The sequence below is a fragment of the Gnatocerus cornutus genome, chromosome 3 (genome assembly GCF_029298725.1).
Source record: "Gnatocerus cornutus isolate USDA-ARS CGAHR chromosome 3, icGnaCorn1.1, whole genome shotgun sequence".
Classification (NCBI taxonomy): domain Eukaryota; kingdom Metazoa; phylum Arthropoda; class Insecta; order Coleoptera; family Tenebrionidae; genus Gnatocerus; species Gnatocerus cornutus.
The window spans coordinates 15,753,538-15,772,157 of record NC_142235.1 but is presented as its reverse complement, the minus strand read 5'-3'; the positions used below and the strand labels follow the sequence as shown (position 1 = coordinate 15,772,157).

Here is an 18,620-nt window from a genome sequence, read left to right as displayed (position 1 = left end):
TTTTGAGCTAAAAAATTTTTGTTTCGAAATTTTGGTTCAGAATTGTTGCCTCCATAAGCCTTTTTTTTCTTCGTCACGAGTTCTGGGACACTCTGTATAACCCTAGTCGTTACATGCCACGGCCTCCTAGATATGCTTAGTCAGAAAGAATAAGTCCATATCTAGGAGGCCGTGATACACAAAGGAATTCTAGTTAAAGTACCGATAGAGTAGTGTTCGTAATTTGAAAACCAGGAAAATAAAAGAATTTCGAGGATGTTTGTCGTCATTGAAGCAAATCCAATGACATACTCAAATTAAAAAGTTGTTTTCCTAAAGTCAAATTCATTTGATTTATTGAAAAATCAACAGCCAGGTCATTTAAAACGCAAAAAAACTGATTTTGGAACGTTGATTCACTTCAGATTCACTTCTTTTTGGCTGCAAACAATTCTACCAAAAAGACCAGACATGAACCCACAATTCCCGATCCATAGAGCACAAAAACCCCATTAAAACGAGCTAAATCCAACGTTCTACGCTCTTCTATAATTATTACTCGTTTTTTGATGTACATTTTAGACTCAAAAAACCATTTGGACACCAATCCCGCTTCCACAACACGCCGAATATGCTCGTTCAATATCCGACGGAATGGAAGGCCTTTTCTGACAACCAGAGAGTAATGAAGAGACATTAGCTAAAAATTCTCACAAAATTACAGTCATTTTCTTCAAATTTTTACCTTCTCGGGAAGAATTTGAAGTTTTTCGTAGTTTTTGACTCTGGTTTTAATTGCGTCGGTCGTCACAATACCATGGTCAAGATAGTCAAGAAAATTATCGACTTCTTGATTCGTTGTAAGGATTTTCTTTTGTGAGACGCGGTGTTTGATTAATTCGTCTCGAATATTAGAAGGAAAAAGTCCGCTTAATGGTGGTGCAAATATCAGTTTTTTCTTACTCAATGCCAACTCTTGAAACGTTGTAATTTTTGGCTCGTAACTTGGCTGACACAACACTCCACTCAGTTGACTCACATAGATTGAGTTTAAATTGAAGGAATAGACCAAGAAAAAGAAGCAACAAAGCTTCTGGACGGTGCTTCTACAAGTCTGGGTGGTCAACCCTGTAAGTTGTAACTGAATGATTTGAAAAAATGCATCGCTGGGGGATTTTTTAAATAGTACTTTCCAAAGTACTACCATGAAGACCATGGAAGTTAGAACAAAAGCCCATATTATCTTTGAAAACACGACCAAAATCTGTAAACTACTCTGGATTTTCCGCCTTGGTGGTAAAACGAACGTCGGAAGAATCGGATAAAACGCCACCGAAGATTCTTTTTCTGGAATTGTATAAGTCCCAACAACAGTTGCCAGGTCGATTTTTCTTTCTTTCATGTCGTCGTACAGCATTTTATAGCTTCTATGTGTCCTTGAAAAAGCCATATACTCTGTATTTTCTCTTAGATAATGAACTCGAATTTTCATTACTTCAAAAATAGAATCCAGTAACCTGATGGAGTACCCAGGATCTGTTTTATTAAATGGTGTTTTGACACTAGTTTCGTATTCGTTCCAAGTTATGGTTACTTTACACCCTTCGAATCGTCTAGGGATTTTGTTTTTATACGGATTGAGAGACTTTGTCACTGTGACTAAATTCACGACGGTTGCGCAGTGACTGGAGGCGTGGTAAGGGTACCATGTGATAAACCTCGTCCAATTAGAGAGCGCGACGTTGTAGATGTTCCACTTCCATAACGTTTCGAATAGAAGTTTTACTTCTTCTTCAGTATTGTTCTGAACGATCACGAGGAAGTGTCCGTGAGTGTTCAAGGAGTCTTTTAGGAGTTCAATGGAGAAAATCAAAGCACTTGTATTCTTCTCAGTGATGACATAAGCGTCGAAGCTTTCTAGATCTGAAGCTTCGTAAGAGTTGATCAATAATTTCGTTTGGTTTGAAGTGAAGACAGGCGCGAATTGGGGGCTCAAGTGTTCAAAATCGGAAGTCACAAAAACAATCGTTTTATTTGAGAGATTTGTCGAAATGAACTCTTGCAAAGATGTCACAGTTTGTAAGGTTAAAAGGAGTGTTATTAGAATAACCATTTCTGCAGCTCGCTCAATTAATGAGTAATTCATAAAGTATAAAAATCTAATTAAAAAAATCGAGATGGAGTTGAACACGGCAAAGGAACCAATATGGTAACCGTTACTCTCATTGAAAACCTGCAGGAGAAGTAGAATTTGTCGATTCTAATGATGCGCAGCCAATATTTTATCAAAAATTATTCATTTTGGCTATGCAAGTAAAAAAATTTCAAATAAATAAAATACGAACAACAAAATTCACATAATTGTTATTATTATGTCCATCACAACCTAAACTCTTACAAGTGAAACCTGTAATTACTTGTTATGATAAATGATGATTATATTTGAATAAAAAATCATGAAAATGAATATTTTGTTCATGGTTTCATCATGAAAAAAAGCCTTGAATTTTAAAAATAGGGAAATAAAAAAATTAGAAAAACAAATGTAGGCCAGTGTATTACTGGTGGCCTCCTCAAACATTTTTTTAAACCTGAAAATGTCGTTAAATAACGCTTTCCTTCATTCTAAACGCCTTGCAGTGGCGTTTTTTTAGTTTTTCTCTAAACATTTTATATTACCTATATAACTCTTACTAATCAGCAGCCACTGCTCTTAGCGACAAAAAATCGTGACAATGGGTATTTTGTACATTGTTTCATTACGAAAAAAAGCTTCGAAATTTAAAAATAGAGAGAAAAATTAATTCAAAAAAATTAATCAAACCAAAATTTGTAGTGTATTACTGGTTGCATACCCAGACATAAAATAAATTAAAAACTCAAGAATATTGTTGCAGAAAACTTTTATTCCACTAAACTTTAATCATTTTCCGCATTCCTTTTACAAACTTAATTAGTGAGCCCCCTTTTTCAAACCCGCAATTCATCCTTTAGTGATTTCACTTCCCGCAGTTGGTAGCTCCCGCTGTCACCTGTCATGACGATGACAAACAAATTGTAGAAACCAAAATGGCGAGCGCAGCGGTACAACAGTCAAACGTGACCGATTATCTATCAAAAAAACAAAAAGAATGCCCGAAAGACCTAGCCAACGACTGGGCAGAGATCGAGGAGCTCCACAACAAAAAGTGAGTACTCTAGGGCCCCTAGATTCCACATAACCTCATTCTTTGTAGACTGTGGCACCAACTCACTCTAAAACTCCTCCAGTTGATTAAAAAGGGTGAGTTCCAGAGAGGAGACAATTTGATACAGCTTTATAACAGTTTTATTCAAACTTTTGAGAATAAGTAAGTCGGTTTGGCCGTGGGGGCGGTTAAAAAGAGGTTTTTGTAGGATAAATCCGCTGTCTTTGGTTGAAATTGGGGCCATTGTGTCCGAACAGTTTAAAAGCCCGAAGGATGCGATCGCGTTCTTGGAAAAAACCGAAGTTAAAGTGAAGATCAACCCCGACGCTCAAAATCTGTGTAAAGTCCTGGTTGGGCAGATCCAGTTAAACAAATTGAACGACTTGGACGCCACCAAAAAAATCATCGAGGAGGTCGAAGCCACGCTCGACAACGCCGATGGGGTCACCGCAGTACATGGAAGGTTCTACTTACTAGCCTCCCAGTTCTACCGGTAAGAACCCCCACAGCGTCTCCACGGTACTAACTCCAACTTGCAGCCTCCAAGGAGACCACGCTCAATACTACCGAACTGCCTTAAGATACCTCGGCTGCATCGAGCTCGAGACGTTATCCTCCGAGGAGAAACACCAACACGCGTTTTTCCTCGGCTTGGCGGCGCTTCTCGGCGAAGGTGTCTACAACCTCGGCGAACTCCTCGCTCACAACGTTTTGGAGTCCGTCAAATCGACGGAGACGTCGTGGCTAGTCGAGCTTCTCTACGCGTTCAACGCCGGAGATATTAAAAAATATGAAGCGATGAAACCGAAGTGGTCGAGCATCGCCGATTTAGCAGCCCAGGAGCTGTTTTTGCGACAAAAAATCTCTCTGTTGTGTCTCATGGAGATGACTTTTAAAAGACCATCGCATAACCGCCAGTTGAAGTTCAGCGAGATTGCTAAAGAAACGGGACTGCCTTTGGACGAGGTGGAGTTGTTGGTGATGAAGGCTTTGTCGCAGGGGCTCGTAAAGGGGGCCATCGATCAGGTAAAAATTTGTGATTGAGTCGGCTGTGGTAGCGATGACGTCGGTGCTTGATTCATCGAGTTTTTAGGTCGCAGGGACTGTCAACATGACGTGGGTTCAACCGAGAGTGCTAGATAGATCTCAAATTTCCTCAATGGTTGATAGGCTCAACGAATGGTGCATCCACGTTAGCAGCATGGAACAGTTATTAGAAGAAAAGGCCAGCGAAATACTAACTCTGTGAATTACGTATTATTTATAACAGTTTTTTCTAAATAAAATACATTTTAGTTTTAAATATATTTTTTTTATTTATTTATATAACTACATCCTAAAAAATATTTTATAACTAATACTTTGTGAATTTTAAATTATGCTTTTTTTGCATCACATCCAAAAATAAACATCGTGAAACACCCTAGCAAAATAGAACAGTTGAATAAACAGCACTAGAACTATCACATTAACTCAGTTACCAAATGAAAACGCAAAACATATAAAATAAAAAATATGTTAATCTCTATTTAATCTGAATCATACAGTTATAAAAATGTTGACCGGTTAGAGGTCATCGCCACCGTAGACGTTCTCATCGGAGTAAGCAATGTATAAGAAAAAGTCTTCTTCGTGGTGCTCCTGTAAGAGACATGGATATCAGAAAGTGAATTGAGTTATTTATCTAGTTGGCTGTTCTAAACGTATGTCTGCTTATCTGTCATTCCCTAATATCTGTCAAATCGGCAGACTCAATAAATAATGCAATTGATCACTCCGCCTACTAAAATGTTTAATTACATAATAACTTTTAGAGCCTTTTTGCCATTTCATTTATTTTCAATAAAATATAAAAATTAACGTTTGTTTTCCTTCTCTATTAATAATTTAATTTAAGTTTTCAGTTAAAAATTGAGATTACGGTAAAAACCGAAATATCACTCCTACATCTGTCTTTGTCTGTTAAAACTTCCGCTGAAAACATTACACGGTATATTATACAATAGTTATTTGCGTAACAAGACAGAAAAGTAACAAAAAAATGAATAATAAATAAAAATAAATATACCAAAGCTCATTATTATTGGTCCACTCATTAAAAAGTTAAGTTGGCCGCAGCCCTTAGTGATTTTTATTGGTAACAATTGGCAGCAGTTGATGCAACTGTGGCATGCGTAGAAGCTAATCGTCTTGCACAACATTGCCAAAATTTGTTAAATCTCTATAAAAATCATTTTTTGCAACAAATTTTCAATTAGTTATTGATTAATACACTCAATTTTGACAACGTGTTAACCTCAAAAATCGCTACATTCAATTTTTCCCTAATTTGGAATAAGGAATTGAAAGCCTGATTTACACCCCAAAATTTTCGCAAATTTACATAGGAGAGTGAACTGATGGCAATGAGCTGCACTTTACTGTAAACATAGAATTTGTTTAAAAAAAGACAAAACAAAAAGTGGGATAAAACTGAAATAAATTCAGAGAAGAAAATGAATTATTAGAATAAAATTTGGGCGAGTTTTGGCCCTCTTATGGGTATTCTAATAAGAACGCATTTTTTCAATGGGAATAGTAATTTGACAGATGACAGATTGTGATAGTCATCCAAGATTAATGTCGTATCGTACAGAACAATCGGGAAAACATATCATTGACATACACTCCCCGTGACCCTAGTGGTTGGTCCGCTCCTGTATCAGCGTGAACCCCCCGCGGTACCAACCCTGCAATGTTAAAACTCGCAGTTTTCACACCAAAACTGCCGAGTTCATTCCACGCAGCATCTTTGTTCTAAGTTGGTAACACGTCAATGTCACAACCTACCCCGACTTCAGCCAACAAATATAAACGCCTATATTTACGCAGTTAACGTACCTGGTAGAGTGAGCCCATTGTTGCAGATGTTGGAGGAATGACGTTATTTACAAAGAAGAATAATGCATCTTCCGGTCGCAGATGGATCCTCTTCCTTATCAAGAAGTAAAATTGGCCGACTGTCAGATCTGAAGGAACTAAATACTTCTTTTTGTCTAAATCCCCAATCCGGGCTCGAGGGGCCTTTTCAACGATCACCTGATTGCGACATAAAAGTTAGTCAGATGACCTTGATCGCCATCTTTGTTTTCATTTGTACACAAACAAAAAAATTGATAGCAATAACAAAAAATCGATGACGACGTAACTTTGAAATTGTTGTAACTTGAATGAAAAAATCAAATTTACCGAGAATTGTTGCAGTAAACAAGAATTGCCAAATTCTTTGTTTGGAGTAATGACGTCTTTACTTACTGGCACTCTGTCGGGGTATTTACGACGGATTTTTTCACCTTCGGATTTCCTCTTTTCGAACGGATGCTCCTCTTTATATTGGAACTTCATTGTTTCTAGCACTTGTTACACGAGAATTTTGGAGAAAAATGGAAGTAATTGTAACTTGTCCAGTTTCTCACTTTCTTGTTATGACACAAAACAATCGATTGGGTGAACTTCCGGCACCGCGCTCACTTGTCACAATCTGTTCCTACCAAAACTTTACCAAAAAATTTCAAAAACGTGTTTATATTTAGCCCCGCACCCCCATAAAACCCCAAGAAGGTCCAAACTAGCCAAAAAAGCGGTAATAATTCGAAATTTACCTTCCAATGCTAGTTAAATTTGACTAACCAAGTCAAACCGGCGCATGCGTGCAATGCCCAAAAATTTGAATTTCCACTAGAGTTATGATTACACTTTTTCACAACTCTAGTGGAAAGTCTAGTTTCCAATCTGTCAAACTCCTAACCCCACTTTTACATTTCCTCATTTTAACGCGTTTATCCACGTTTAACGATAATGACAACCCAGAAAGGAGCCCTCTTTGTGTGTCTTGGTATGTACCAACCTCTTTCGCACCTTTGGAGTCATCGCTCTCTTAAATTTTCCCAGGCAACATTTGTCGCTCCCCCATCGCTGAAGCTGTCTTCCTCCACTTATTGAGGCAACGAGGCATCAGCGACAAGTGGAAAGTCGACAGTGCAGGTCTTGGAGGATGGCACTCCGGGAATTTACCAGACTCTAGAGCCAGGGCAATTTTGGCTAATCATAACGTGCCGTACAATAACACGGCTCGCCAAGTAACGTTTTGCATGAAAAATGAATAGAAACTTTATAATAAAGGCTTGTAGATTGAACCTGAAGACTTTTCAGAGTTTGATTACATTTTTGGGATGGATAAGAATAATATTTCAGGGCTGAAGAGAGATGCGCCTCCAGGCTCCAAAGCTAAGATTATATTATTGGGGGAGTTCGACCCTGAAGGAGATGTCATCATAAGGGACCCTTATTATGTAAGTTTTGACAGATTCAAGGGCAAGTCTTGACTGATTTTCCAGGATTCAGGCTCTGAGGGCTTTGAGAAGTGTTACCAACAGTGTTTGAGGTCTTGCACTGCATTTCTTGATAGTTTAGAGAAAGACAATTGAATTGTCACTGTGAATGCTTTTACTTTGTATGATAAGAAATAAATGTTTGTACGACAAGGACGAAAAGACGTGATTATTCCTACACATTATCCTTAACCTCAGTGAACCAAATTTTTGGACTCTTTTGTCTCTCATTTGCAGAATATTATCCGGATCGGCATAAAATTTGGTGCAGTGATAGATTTTTATCCTCTCTTTCGATTGATACCAAATTTGTTTGGATTCGACCTTGTCTTCACTGTTAAAAAAATTATATTCAAACCAAAATTGGTGGATGCGCCGGGTCAAATCAATTTATTAGATCTGAAACTGTAACAGGACTATAAACGAAGGAATCACAGCTCCTAGTAACTCTAACAGGACAGATCTCCGTACAACGAAGAACCTCCAAGCCAAAATCTTCGGAAAATTTGCCTTTACGAATCCCGTGAACCGCTCCAAAACCCTCTGATCTTCTTCATCGACAAAAAGTCGCATCTTCAATGACAAATTCACGATATTCTCCGCTTCGGTGATGAGGGAATCGCAAATGAAGACTACCGACGCCATGCTGATCTACAAGAAATGAAGATTAGACGAAGAGAATTGTTAAAATTACCATTGTTAGCGAGCATTGGATACAATCCGAAACAAGAAGCTTCCAGTAAGAAACCTCTCCGAAAACATGAGATGCTAGAAACATGTAATCTAAATAGTTAACCAAATGGAAACCGCTCAAGAAGATGGTGAGAGCGAGAGGAACGCCGAAAATCTCATTAAAAGTGTTAACTGTGTCCTTCAGCACGTAAAGGAGATTTTGCGTGTTGTTCAACACGCTGTGGACGCGAGTTTTGATTCTTCCTCTTCTCAGTTGCTCCAACTCATGTGAAAGAATTTTCGTCACATTCTTGTAACGAGACCACAAGGTGTTCACTAGAAGACACAGAAGAAAGTTGTGAAGATACACAAAGAAGAATTGGAGCAAAATAACGGAGGAAACTTCTATGTAATTAAAAATTGTAACAAAGGACCAAACGTACAAAGTGTACACTGCAGCGAAGATATAAATAAGTTGCGTTGTAACAAACCCCAAGTAGAAAGGAGCTCTGATTTTCCTACATTTTACTTTTCTTTGTATTTCTGTCGATTTTAACTGTTTTATCAGTGTCTTCCATTGGTTCGTCTTCACGAAGAAAGGAGTTAAGTTGACGTAAAATTGAAATGTTACTAAACCAAAGTCGATGAGAATACAAATTGTTCTTTTGATGTGGAGCATGGAAGAGTAACTTCTGTTGGATAGTGAAATGAAGAAGTATGAAGACACTGCTGTAAAAACACAAATTGAGTGGATTTTCTGCCAGATTGAGATAGTACTGAAATTTATTGAAGAAGGGGTTAAAGAGACGAAACTGTAGATTTTGAAAAGGAAATTTAAGAGTCTGAAGCTCATTTTGATTGGTTTATTTCGTTTTTCTGGGTTATTAGGTTGATGGTGGGTAATTTATTAGGTATTTGATTGATTGGAGGCGTATTTTGGTAGTATCATTAATCGTTTTCCTATTTTTGTCATTTAAAGAAGAATGAACATGAATTATCCATTACAGAAGAAGAAGGAAAAATACTGAATAACATAATTAAACGAAATCTAGGAAAAAAAAAAATCAGAAAAAAGTAAAATATTATGTTGAAAAAATAGAAAAAAAGAAAATGTAGAAAAAATCTAAATAAAACTTATTAAATAATTAAAGTTAAGCTTAATCAATAAAAATCATACAGAAAATTTAGAATTCAGAAAAGCTTTGGAACTGTAAAATTGGAAAGAAAAAATAAAACACTCCTTGGAAATTAGAATAAATTAAAGTCAATCGTAAAGAAATAAAAAAATCTAAACAAAAATTATAGATTATTATAATAAAAAAAACTATTAATTTTAAAAGAAATCTTTGAGAAAAATTCCAAGACAAATTTCTCAGTAAATTAGCAGAATCCAAAAAATATCTAAAGAGAATTTAAAGAATGTAGAGAGAATATGCGAAGAATATAAAAAATTACGTAAAATTTAGAGGAAGTCAATAAAAATATAGAATCGAGAGAATTTTGTAAAATTAGAAGAATTTAATTGCTAATTACATAGTATAAAGAAATTTATAGAAAATCTAAAAAATGATTCTAGACAATTTAGATGAATCTATAAATTCTAAAAAGAATCTTTTAGAAAATTACAAATAGAAACTACAAAGTAAATCAAAAGGACCAAAAAAAGTCTACAGAGGATGTTGAGATATCGAAAGAGAATACGCGCAAAAATCTAGAAAATTTCGATACAATTTACAGAAAATCTATAAAAAATGTAGAGAAAATCTGAATAGAATTCAGAGAGTTTTCAAAAATTATAATGAGCTATTCGTAAAGGAATTTAAAAAAGAATTAAAGAAAACTTCTAGAGATAACTGAGAGAAATCTAATAATTCTAAAGAGAAATTTTGAGGACAATTCAAAGTGAAACTACAAAGTAAATCTGGAGAATCTAAAAAAATCGACAGAAAATCTAGAGATAAAGAAAGATGGTCTAAAAAATACGTAAAGAATCTGAAAAACTTAGATAAAAATTACAAAAAATGTATAGAAAATTAAAGAAAATTTAAGAAGAATTTATAAAGAATTTTTAAAAATTAGAATAAAAAAATCTAAAGAAAATCTAAAGATATTATAGACAATCCAAAGAAATTAAAAAAATCCAAAAAAACTTTTGAGGGAAATTCAAAGAAAAACTACAAAGTAAATGTGGAAACTCCAAGAAAAATTTGCAGAGAATTTCAAGAAAACGAAAGAAAGTCTAAACAGTATGGAGAGAATACGTGAAGAATTGAGGAAATTAAGATAAATTTTACTGAAAACCTACAGAACATATCGAGATAATTTAAAGATCTTACAGAAAAAAGAATCTTAAAGGAAATTATAATGAATTTAAGCCAATCATAAAGGAATCTAGAAAAAATCTAAAGAGAGATTTGGTACAGACAATTTATTGATATTGATATCTATAAATTCCAAATAGAATCTCTAAAGAAAATTCAAAAAGAAACTATAAAGTAAATTTACCGAATCCAAGAAAAGTTTAAAGACAATCTTACAATAATTTAAGAAAGTCTAAAGAATATAGAAATATTTAAAGAATCTAAAAAGAAAATTGATAAAATTAAAAAAGATCAGAATCAATATAAGAATAAAAAATAAATTATTAGGTCTTAAAAATCTAAAAGTACAATAAAATATTCGTCCATAAACTAAAAAAATGAAATGGCAAGTTAATTGTTATTTTTTAATACCCATAAAATACTTATATTTCGTTGAATTGCGGTTATTTGAAGTATAAACGATGTATTATTGTGTTCACAGTAATTGAAAAATCAATTGAGAAATAAATAATAAAGATTTTAATATTAAATTTAATCTATTCTATTAAATACAAAATAAGTTATAAAACAGCGCCTGTCTGCAAGAATGGTTCCTTTTTTAACAATTTTTTAAATAATTTTTTATCTAAAATTATATTTCCTTAAAGTGGGCAGGTAAAGTCATTTTGAATTTTAAATTTGTAGTTTATTTTCCTCCAATTTAAAAATAAGAGGTAAAAAAGTATTTAAAAACAGATTCGGTGACAACACCGACAGGCAGCTGCAGAACAAAAAAGGAGACGAATCTTCGATGAAGCTCTGTTAGCTTGTACAAACTCCACTAAAATTTCCATTGAAAAAAATAAAAATGAAGCTTGCGTTCGAATCGGAAAAAAAGTTTAAAGAAGGGGCGAAAAAAGAGAATGGCGGCGTTAAAATTACCATGGAAGTTGCGGAGAACTTTGAGACGAGGTGATGCTCGATCTTTTGATAAATGTGAGAAAGAGAATAAGATAATTGCATTGTTATTTTTTCCATTTCTGTTCCTCAGTGTCGCGTTTTTAGTAGTGCAGAATTATTTGCTTCTTTTTTCTACGCATTTATGTTTGCGATTAGTCCTTCATATTTGTTTTTAGAATCTTCGTAGGACGGAATCAAAGAAAAATTTAAAGAAAATCAAAAAAGTTTAACGGTAATCTACACAATCAAGAGGGAATTTGTATGATCAACAAATCGATTTTGACAAACGCGCCATTTTTGACTTTGACAACTTATTTTCCGAGTCTCATCTTTCCCCTTCGTTTCCAGAAACATGACAAATCAATTGAACAAGTTCCTCCTGTTAATGTGGAAAAACTGGACTCTTATAAAGCGACGCCCAGTTCTCACAGCCTTTGAAATTATCTTCCCCGTTTTAATTTGTCTAATCCTGTTGTTTCTTCGAATCGTAATCAAAGTTAAGGAGGAAGACCTTGTGGTTTATCCCGAGTTCCGCGTAAAAGATTTAGATAAATTCTGCCTTCAGTGAGTACCACAAAATAGGGTTGTCAACGCTCAAACTTACCCCTTTAGAGAATTTGTTGTCACGTACTCCCCCAGCAGCCCCTTGCTGGATGAAGTTATAACTTCAGTGTTTTCGGAACTTTGCCCATATTCCTCTCTAATAGTACCGCAAACTTACGAATCTTCAGACGCTTTAAATGAAGACATTAACAGTAATGAAGATGTGTCTCAGGGGCTCTTCGCTGCGATCGAATTTAATGACGATTTGCTCGGAATTAGTGATCGAATGGACCTTGTTCCAAACGTGGAAATCACCATAAGGTGAGACTCAATAATTTGGAGTGAAGACTGTTGAGATCTTTTAGGCTCCCGACGATGTTGATGGGTAAGAAGTATGATTGGTACACTGATGTACTTTTCCAGCATTTCCAATTTCCTGGGCCGAGGAGTGATGGAAATGTCACTTACGGAGGAGCCCCAGGTAAGCTTCAACTAAAATGTGATAGCTCGGTCTCAGAAAAGAAGTGAGGAAATTCGGGTTGAGGCCCCCATTTTCAGGCGAGACTGTTCTTAATATTATTGACCATACTTTTCCCTAGGTTACATGGAAAGGGGATTTCTCGCCCTCCAGCAAACTCTGACGTTCGCTCTGTTAGGAGAACCCCCAAAAACTGAGATCGTCATAAACAGATTTTCGTACCCCCCGCACTTGAAAGATAATTTTTATTCTACAGGAATCGAGCAATTGATTTGTTTGCTAATCATAATAATTTTCTCGTACAATTTCGTCAACACAATCAGAGTAATATCCACAGAAAAAGAGAATCAATTGAAGGTGTGTTGGAAGCTCAAAAACTCCTCTTAAAACGATTTTTTAAGGAATCAATGAAAATCATGGGGTTACCAGGGTGGCTGCACTGGACGGCGTGGTACACCCGCAGCTTCATCATCCTACTTCTTGTAGTTATCGTCATAATAATCCTTACAACTGTTAAACTTGCCCAAGTTCCAATATTCACTTATTCTGATCCAACTGTCTTATTTGTGTTTTTGTTACTCTTCGCATGTTGTACCATCAGTTTGAGCTTCCTCATCAGCGTGTTCTTCTCCAGCGGTAAGAACCATTTTTAACCCATCTAAGAGTGACACGTTCTTGTAGCTAACACCGCCACCACCGGAGGCTGTCTTATATATTTCATCACTTATCTAATTTGGATTAATATAATTGAAAGTTCGAAAATTGTGAGTCTCAGTACTGCACTAGCCTCAAGTCTTCTCAGTAACGCAGCCGTTTCTTTCGGCATTAGCATCATTCTTAAATTTGAAGGAGTCCAAGAAGGTACAGTATTGAAGATGGTGTCCAGAAAACCAGATCGTTTTCAGGTGTTCAATGGAGTAATTTGTGGGCACGAAGCAGTCCGGATAGTGATGTAACTTTTGCGGCAATCTTACTGATGATGCTGTTGGACGTGTTTCTGTATTTAGTGCTAGCGCTGTATATTGAAGCGATTTTTCCGGGGGAATACGGGATGCCCCAGCCGTGGTATTTTCCGGTTACACGGGCCTATTGGTGCAACACACCCGTGGAAACAAGTAAAAAGTTAGTTTCTTATCTACGAATATTACAAAAAATTTCAGAAGTCCACGATAAAATGACGCAAACCACCGGAACATTCTTTGAAAGCTTCTCCGGACTCCTTCCCATTGGTATCCAGCTCCAGAACGTATCAAAAGTCTTTGGCATCAACACAGTCGTCAACCATCTAAACTTGAATATGTACCAAGGCCATATTACGGTACTCCTCGGCCACAACGGCGCTGGTAAAACCACATTAATGTCCATGATTACGGGGATGTTCCCCCCCAGCAGCGGTACCATCTTGGTCAACGGCTACGACGTCAGGACCAACGTCAAGAAGGTGCGGGATAGCATGGGGCTGTGTTTACAGCACAATGTTCTTTTCGACACATTAACAGTTTATGAGCACTTGTACTTCTTCGGGAAGCTGAAGGGGTTGTCGAGTAGTGTCATCCAAGCAGAAATCAACATGTACATCGGTCTTCTGGAGCTGGAGGATAAAGTATAATATAATCAATATTTCCTTCCTCTTTGTAAGGTCCTCAACAGCGGCACGCGCGTTCAAGCAGTCTCTCTGGAGGAATGAAACGGAAACTCTGTGTCGGCATGGCTTTGTGTGGAAACTCTAAAGTGGTAATGCTCGACGAACCCACCTCTGGATTGGACCCATCGGCAAGACGCATCATTTGGAATTTGCTAGAGAAACAGAAGGAAGGTCGGACGATACTTTTGACGACGCATTTCATGGACGAAGCTGATTTGCTTGGAGATAGAATTGCAATAATGACCGGGGGAGTTTTACAATGCTGCGGAACAAGCTTCTTCTTGAAGAAGAAGTTTGGTACTGGGTACTACTTGGTGATGGACATTAAACCCCGAGCTGTTCCCTACAATATAACCGCGTTACTGAAGAAGTATATTCCTCAGATTCAAGTCTACTCTTTTGTGGGGTCGGAACTTACCTACCAGTTGCCGGAGACCGAATCGGGGAGGTTTGAAATCATCTTGCGAGACCTGGAGCAGAATATGTCGTCACTAGGAGTTCAGAATTATGGAGTCTCTCTTGCGACGCTAGAAGAAGTTTTCATGAAGTGAGTTCTCATGTTTTTGTACATTTAATAGTCTTGTTCTTCTCAGAGTTGGTGCTGACTTCGACAACAGCAGTTCGAAGGTGCATAACCAAAACGTGGGCAGAACCAGTGGTAAGTACAATAGTTTCAACATCCACAATAACGACATTTAGTAACTGTGGATGCAAATTCCGAACTGCCAAAACAGTACTTGAACGGGGCAGCTTTAATGAAGAATCAGTTCATTGCCGTGGTCTTGAAGAAGATGTTGTCGAGTTGGCGGATGTGGTACCTGATGCTACTTCAATTTATCTTGCCCAGTGTTTTAATAGTGCTCATAGTACTAATCATGAGGAACTTCAATCCACCTCCTCGTCTTCCGCCTTTGAAAATTAGTCTGGATTTGTACGATAGTCCAGTAATTCTACTAGATGGTGCCGGGCGGTACTACCAATCGTACAAAGACATGTTGTCGAAGTACAACGTCAAAGAAGTGTCGAATGTGACTGAGACAATTCTCAGTGAGGTACGACTTACCACATTTTGATTCTTAAGTGTTAGAGTTTTGTAGACAACGAAATCTCCAACTAATGTCAAAAGATATTACCTCGCAGGAGCGTCTTTCAATAAAACCACTTCAAAAGCTTGGTTTAATGGGAATCCATACCATACAACAGCTCTGAGTCTAAGTCTTGTGCTCAACATGCTCTTTAAAGAAAGTCGGGGAAAAGACTCTTCAATAAGCTTCACCAATTATCCTTTACCTATAAGTCTAGAGTCTCAGGTTGGTACAGTCAGCAACAATAGAAACGAGTTGATGGGCGGAACGAGGCTCTAAACAAATTTGAAGAGACGAATAATATTTGTTTTAATAATTTTTTAATTTGTAAATGCGCACTATGCTTTTTTACATAGCCGTGGACTTATAAACTCAGTTATTTGTTGTGCATTTTGAGCTCGGATTTGGAATCTGCGCGAAATTCTGGGTGAAATGAGCCTAAATAACGCAAGATTACTCCAAGACCAAAGAATGTTCACTTAGTTTTAGTCATTTAAAAAAAAATCACAACAATCAAAAACAGCAATTAAAAGTGGAAATGTTATCAAACTTGCCAATTATGCTTGCTTAAATCGTCGTTCATAAATCCACGGGTGTGTAAAAAACATAGTGTGAAGTTTGTTTTATGGGGGTGCAGATTACGACACCATTCCCTGAGAGCACTACACCTCGTTGCAAGCCATCCCACCCATCAGTTCATTTCTTTTGCTGCTGCCTGTACAAACTTACCTTGAAAACCATTTAGCTGAAGGAGACAAGAGAGATTAGAATGACCACAGGAATTGCTACTCATATCGGTTTGGGAATGGCCTTCGTAGCGAGTTTGTACATCTTATTTTACGTTCGAGAGCGGACGAGCAAAGCCAAACACTTGCAGTTTGTGTCAGGTGTGAATGCTTTTATCTTTTGGGGCACTGCGTTCTTGTGTGATTTGTTGACTTACTTGATCACTGTGGTTGGGGTTATTATTACTTTGGCGGTGCTTCAGGAAGAAGGGTATTGCTCTTCGGAGGAAATAGGTGAGAATTTGACGCTGGGAATATTAATTAATTAATACATACTAAAACGTGATAGCTCGCCCTCAAAAAATGAAGTGAGAAAAACGAGTATCAAAGATGAAAACACTTTTTATAAATCCGCTCTTTTCTCTAGGTCGCTTTATCGTCGTACTTCTCTACTTCGGGTTCTTTGTGTTACCAGTCATGTATTTAGTGTCGTTCTTGTTTAAAAGCCCCGCATTAGGTTTTTCCACAATGGTAATTATAGGAACTCTAACAGGTATTTGGTCCCTTGTATGACGCAAATTACCAATTCTTTTAGGCTTTGGAGGACTTATTGTCGTACAAACTTTGGAAAATGAACAATTTGAACTCAAACATGTTGCAAGACCTCTGCATTGGGTTCTTCTGTTCGTTCCTTTCTACTCTTTGACAAGCGGAGTTTTTGATTTGGGATTAATATACAATCAGAGAAAACTGTGCTATCAATTGTCGGAGGATTTGGAAGTTGCGTGCTCAGCTCAAAAAATGTGTTGTGGTAAGATGATAAAAAAACAGACAGAGTTGTTCTAACACGTTTTCAAGGACTCGATGACTACTACGCCACGAGTACCCCAGGAATTGGTCGAAATATAATTGTTTCATTTGCAATGTTCTTCGTGTTGTTTGTCGTTCTTATATTAATCGAGTACGGTTTCTTCAGTTTTATTCTAAACAAGCTAATCAAGCAAAACAAATTTCCACGAAGAGACATCGAACTCGAAGTCGACGTCCAACAAGAAAACAACAAAATCCACAACACTGACCTTAACACTCTCTCCAAAGAATACTGTTTGGTACTACGTGACGTCACCAAGTACTACAAGCGCTTCCTCGCAGTAAACGGTATTTGCTTGGGTGTGAAACCGTACGAATGCTTCGGCCTTCTCGGGGTGAACGGCGCGGGTAAAACCACCACCTTCAAGATGATGACAGGCGACATCCAAATCTCCTACGGAGATGCTTGGGTCAACGGAATGAACATCAAAACCGAGCAGAAGAAGGTCCAACAGTTGATAGGCTACTGCCCACAATTCGACGCTCTTCTCGATGATCTCACCCCCAGAGAAACTCTGCGAATTTTCGGTTTACTCCGAGGTGTACCTATGCAGAAGTGTAACTACTTGGGGGAACACCTCGCGCACGAGTTCGACTTCTTCAAACATTTAGATAAGAAAGTCAAACAGCTGAGTGGTGGGAATAAACGGAAATTGAGCACAGCCCTTGCGTTGATTGGGGATCCTCCGATTGTGTATTTAGACGAACCGACGACAGGGATGGACCCCGCGACAAAACGCTTCTTATGGACTGCTTTGGCGAAATTAAGAGACGAAGGGAAATGCATCGTTTTAACATCTCATAGTATGGAGGAATGTGAAGCTTTATGTACAAGACTGGCTATCATGGTCAATGGATCTTTTAAGTGTCTTGGATCGACACAGAGGCTTAAGAGTAAATTTGCTCAAGGCTGTGGTTTGACGGTTAAAATAAAAAAAAGTAACGAGTATATAGAGAATAGAGTGAAGGTGATTGATAATTTCATCCGGGTGAACTTTCCGGGGGCGGTGCTGAAGGAGAAATATCAAGAACTTTTGACTTACGAATTGGTTACTACTGTCATGCCTTGGTCACAGATGTTTGGAATTTTAGAAAGGAATAAACAGAAGTTGGGTATCGAAGATTATTCATTGGGGCAGTGCAGTCTGGAACAAGTAATTGTGGTTTTAACTTGATTTCGAATTAATTTTAGGTTTTAGGTTTTCTTAAGCTTCAGTACAAATCAAGAGTAAAGTTTATGTTGTTAGTTTTATCCGAGTTTTCTGTTTTTTTTATACGTCTATTTGAAATTAAAATGTAGGTATAATAAAATTTCATTAAACATAAAATATCAGTATAAATTAATGTAATAAAGTAGAATTGAAATAGAGCAAGAAACATTTTTTTTTTTAAATTACTCCGATTTTACTCCGATTACACTAGTTTACAAGGTTTTATATCTCACGATTTAAAAGGTGAATCTAGAAAAGTTTTTTAGGGAGAATTCAAACCTGAAAACAGAAAAAATATCACGTCTGGTTTTTTACTTATACATGGTCTCTTACCACAAGCTCAATCTCCGTTTATTTTTAGAGAAAAATTTTAAATTTTGGCACAATTATAGAAGGCCATATGGTGCATTTTTAAGATTACTACGCTTACTGTAAGTTGCAAACTCAGCCTACTGCAATTTTTTGAATAGAGGGGTTTTTCAATATTTTGCTTCGCGTCAGAGATATGGATTAAAGTTGCTTCTAATCAAATTTAAAGTTTTTAAGTTTAATCAAATTTTTTTTGTTAATTCCCATTATTTTAGAATGCGTGAC

The 18,620-nt window shown here is 36.9% G+C and overlaps 4 protein-coding genes across 4 annotated transcripts; 3 read left to right on the top strand and 1 right to left on the bottom strand.

The window, feature by feature from the left end:
- Positions 1-2,989: 2,989 nt before the first annotated feature.
- On the top strand, positions 2,990-4,470 carry Rpn9 (regulatory particle non-ATPase 9). The gene is made up of 5 exons (XM_088031986.1): positions 2,990-3,167; positions 3,216-3,329; positions 3,376-3,660; positions 3,707-4,193; positions 4,261-4,470. Exons 1-5 carry the CDS (start codon positions 3,049-3,051, stop codon positions 4,414-4,416), a joined length of 1,161 nt encoding a protein of 386 aa, XP_087888112.1. The 5' UTR covers positions 2,990-3,048; the 3' UTR covers positions 4,417-4,470.
- LOC148177449 (gamma-aminobutyric acid receptor-associated protein) lies at positions 4,458-6,686 on the bottom strand. The gene is made up of 3 exons (XM_088032039.1): positions 6,462-6,686; positions 6,048-6,245; positions 4,458-4,808 (listed from the first exon to the last, which is right to left on the bottom strand). The coding sequence occupies exons 1-3, from the start codon at positions 6,549-6,551 to the stop codon at positions 4,734-4,736; spliced, it is 363 nt and encodes a 120-aa protein (XP_087888165.1). The 5' UTR covers positions 6,552-6,686; the 3' UTR covers positions 4,458-4,733.
- A 229-nt stretch (positions 6,687-6,915) lies between these two features.
- On the top strand, positions 6,916-7,690 carry LOC148177448 (low molecular weight phosphotyrosine protein phosphatase 1-like). The gene is made up of 4 exons (XM_088032027.1): positions 6,916-7,041; positions 7,098-7,285; positions 7,337-7,498; positions 7,544-7,690. The coding sequence occupies exons 1-4, from the start codon at positions 7,005-7,007 to the stop codon at positions 7,631-7,633; spliced, it is 477 nt and encodes a 158-aa protein (XP_087888153.1). The 5' UTR covers positions 6,916-7,004; the 3' UTR covers positions 7,634-7,690.
- A 4,131-nt stretch (positions 7,691-11,821) lies between these two features.
- LOC148177447 (phospholipid-transporting ATPase ABCA3-like) lies at positions 11,822-18,047 on the top strand. Its single transcript, XM_088031869.1, has 16 exons — positions 11,822-12,333; positions 12,378-12,493; positions 12,612-12,847; positions 12,892-13,126; positions 13,172-13,351; positions 13,396-13,605; positions 13,654-14,093; positions 14,141-14,682; positions 14,729-14,793; positions 14,835-15,187; positions 15,233-15,445; positions 15,966-16,239; positions 16,373-16,498; positions 16,541-16,756; positions 16,804-17,969; positions 18,015-18,047. The coding sequence occupies exons 1-16, from the start codon at positions 12,299-12,301 to the stop codon at positions 18,045-18,047; spliced, it is 4,440 nt and encodes a 1,479-aa protein (XP_087887995.1). The 5' UTR covers positions 11,822-12,298.
- The last annotated feature ends 573 nt before the right edge of the window (positions 18,048-18,620 follow it).

What these genes read in the sequence shown, in the direction of transcription:
- LOC148177447 (XM_088031869.1), top strand. Translation starts at nt 12,299, where the DNA reads ATGGACCTTGTTCCAAACGTGGAAATCACCATAAG. An exon ending in TTCTGGAGCTGGAGGATAAA is followed by an intron (nt 14,094 to 14,140) that starts GTATAATATAAT and finishes GGTCCTCAACAG; the next exon opens with CGGCACGCGCGTTCAAGCAG. An exon ending in AAACGTGGGCAGAACCAGTG is followed by an intron (nt 14,794 to 14,834) that starts GTAAGTACAATA and finishes AACGACATTTAG; the next exon opens with TAACTGTGGATGCAAATTCC.
- LOC148177448 (XM_088032027.1), top strand. Translation starts at nt 7,005, where the DNA reads ATGACAACCCAGAAAGGAGCCCTCTTTGTGTGTCTTG. An exon ending in ACAATAACACGGCTCGCCAA is followed by an intron (nt 7,286 to 7,336) that starts GTAACGTTTTGC and finishes AAAGGCTTGTAG; the next exon opens with ATTGAACCTGAAGACTTTTC. An exon ending in TCATAAGGGACCCTTATTAT is followed by an intron (nt 7,499 to 7,543) that starts GTAAGTTTTGAC and finishes CTGATTTTCCAG; the next exon opens with GATTCAGGCTCTGAGGGCTT.
- LOC148177449 (XM_088032039.1), bottom strand. Translation starts at nt 6,551, where the DNA reads ATGAAGTTCCAATATAAAGAGGAGCATCCGTTCGAAAAGAGGAAATCC. An exon ending in AATACCCCGACAGAGTGCCA is followed by an intron (nt 6,246 to 6,461) that starts GTAAGTAAAGAC and finishes TGTCGCAATCAG; the next exon opens with GTGATCGTTGAAAAGGCCCC. An exon ending in CAATGGGCTCACTCTACCAG is followed by an intron (nt 4,809 to 6,047) that starts GTACGTTAACTG and finishes TGTCTCTTACAG; the next exon opens with GAGCACCACGAAGAAGACTT.
- Rpn9 (XM_088031986.1), top strand. Translation starts at nt 3,049, where the DNA reads ATGGCGAGCGCAGCGGTACAACAGTCAAACGTGACCGATTATCTATCA. An exon ending in ATTCAAACTTTTGAGAATAA is followed by an intron (nt 3,330 to 3,375) that starts GTAAGTCGGTTT and finishes AGGTTTTTGTAG; the next exon opens with GATAAATCCGCTGTCTTTGG. An exon ending in TAAAGGGGGCCATCGATCAG is followed by an intron (nt 4,194 to 4,260) that starts GTAAAAATTTGT and finishes TCGAGTTTTTAG; the next exon opens with GTCGCAGGGACTGTCAACAT.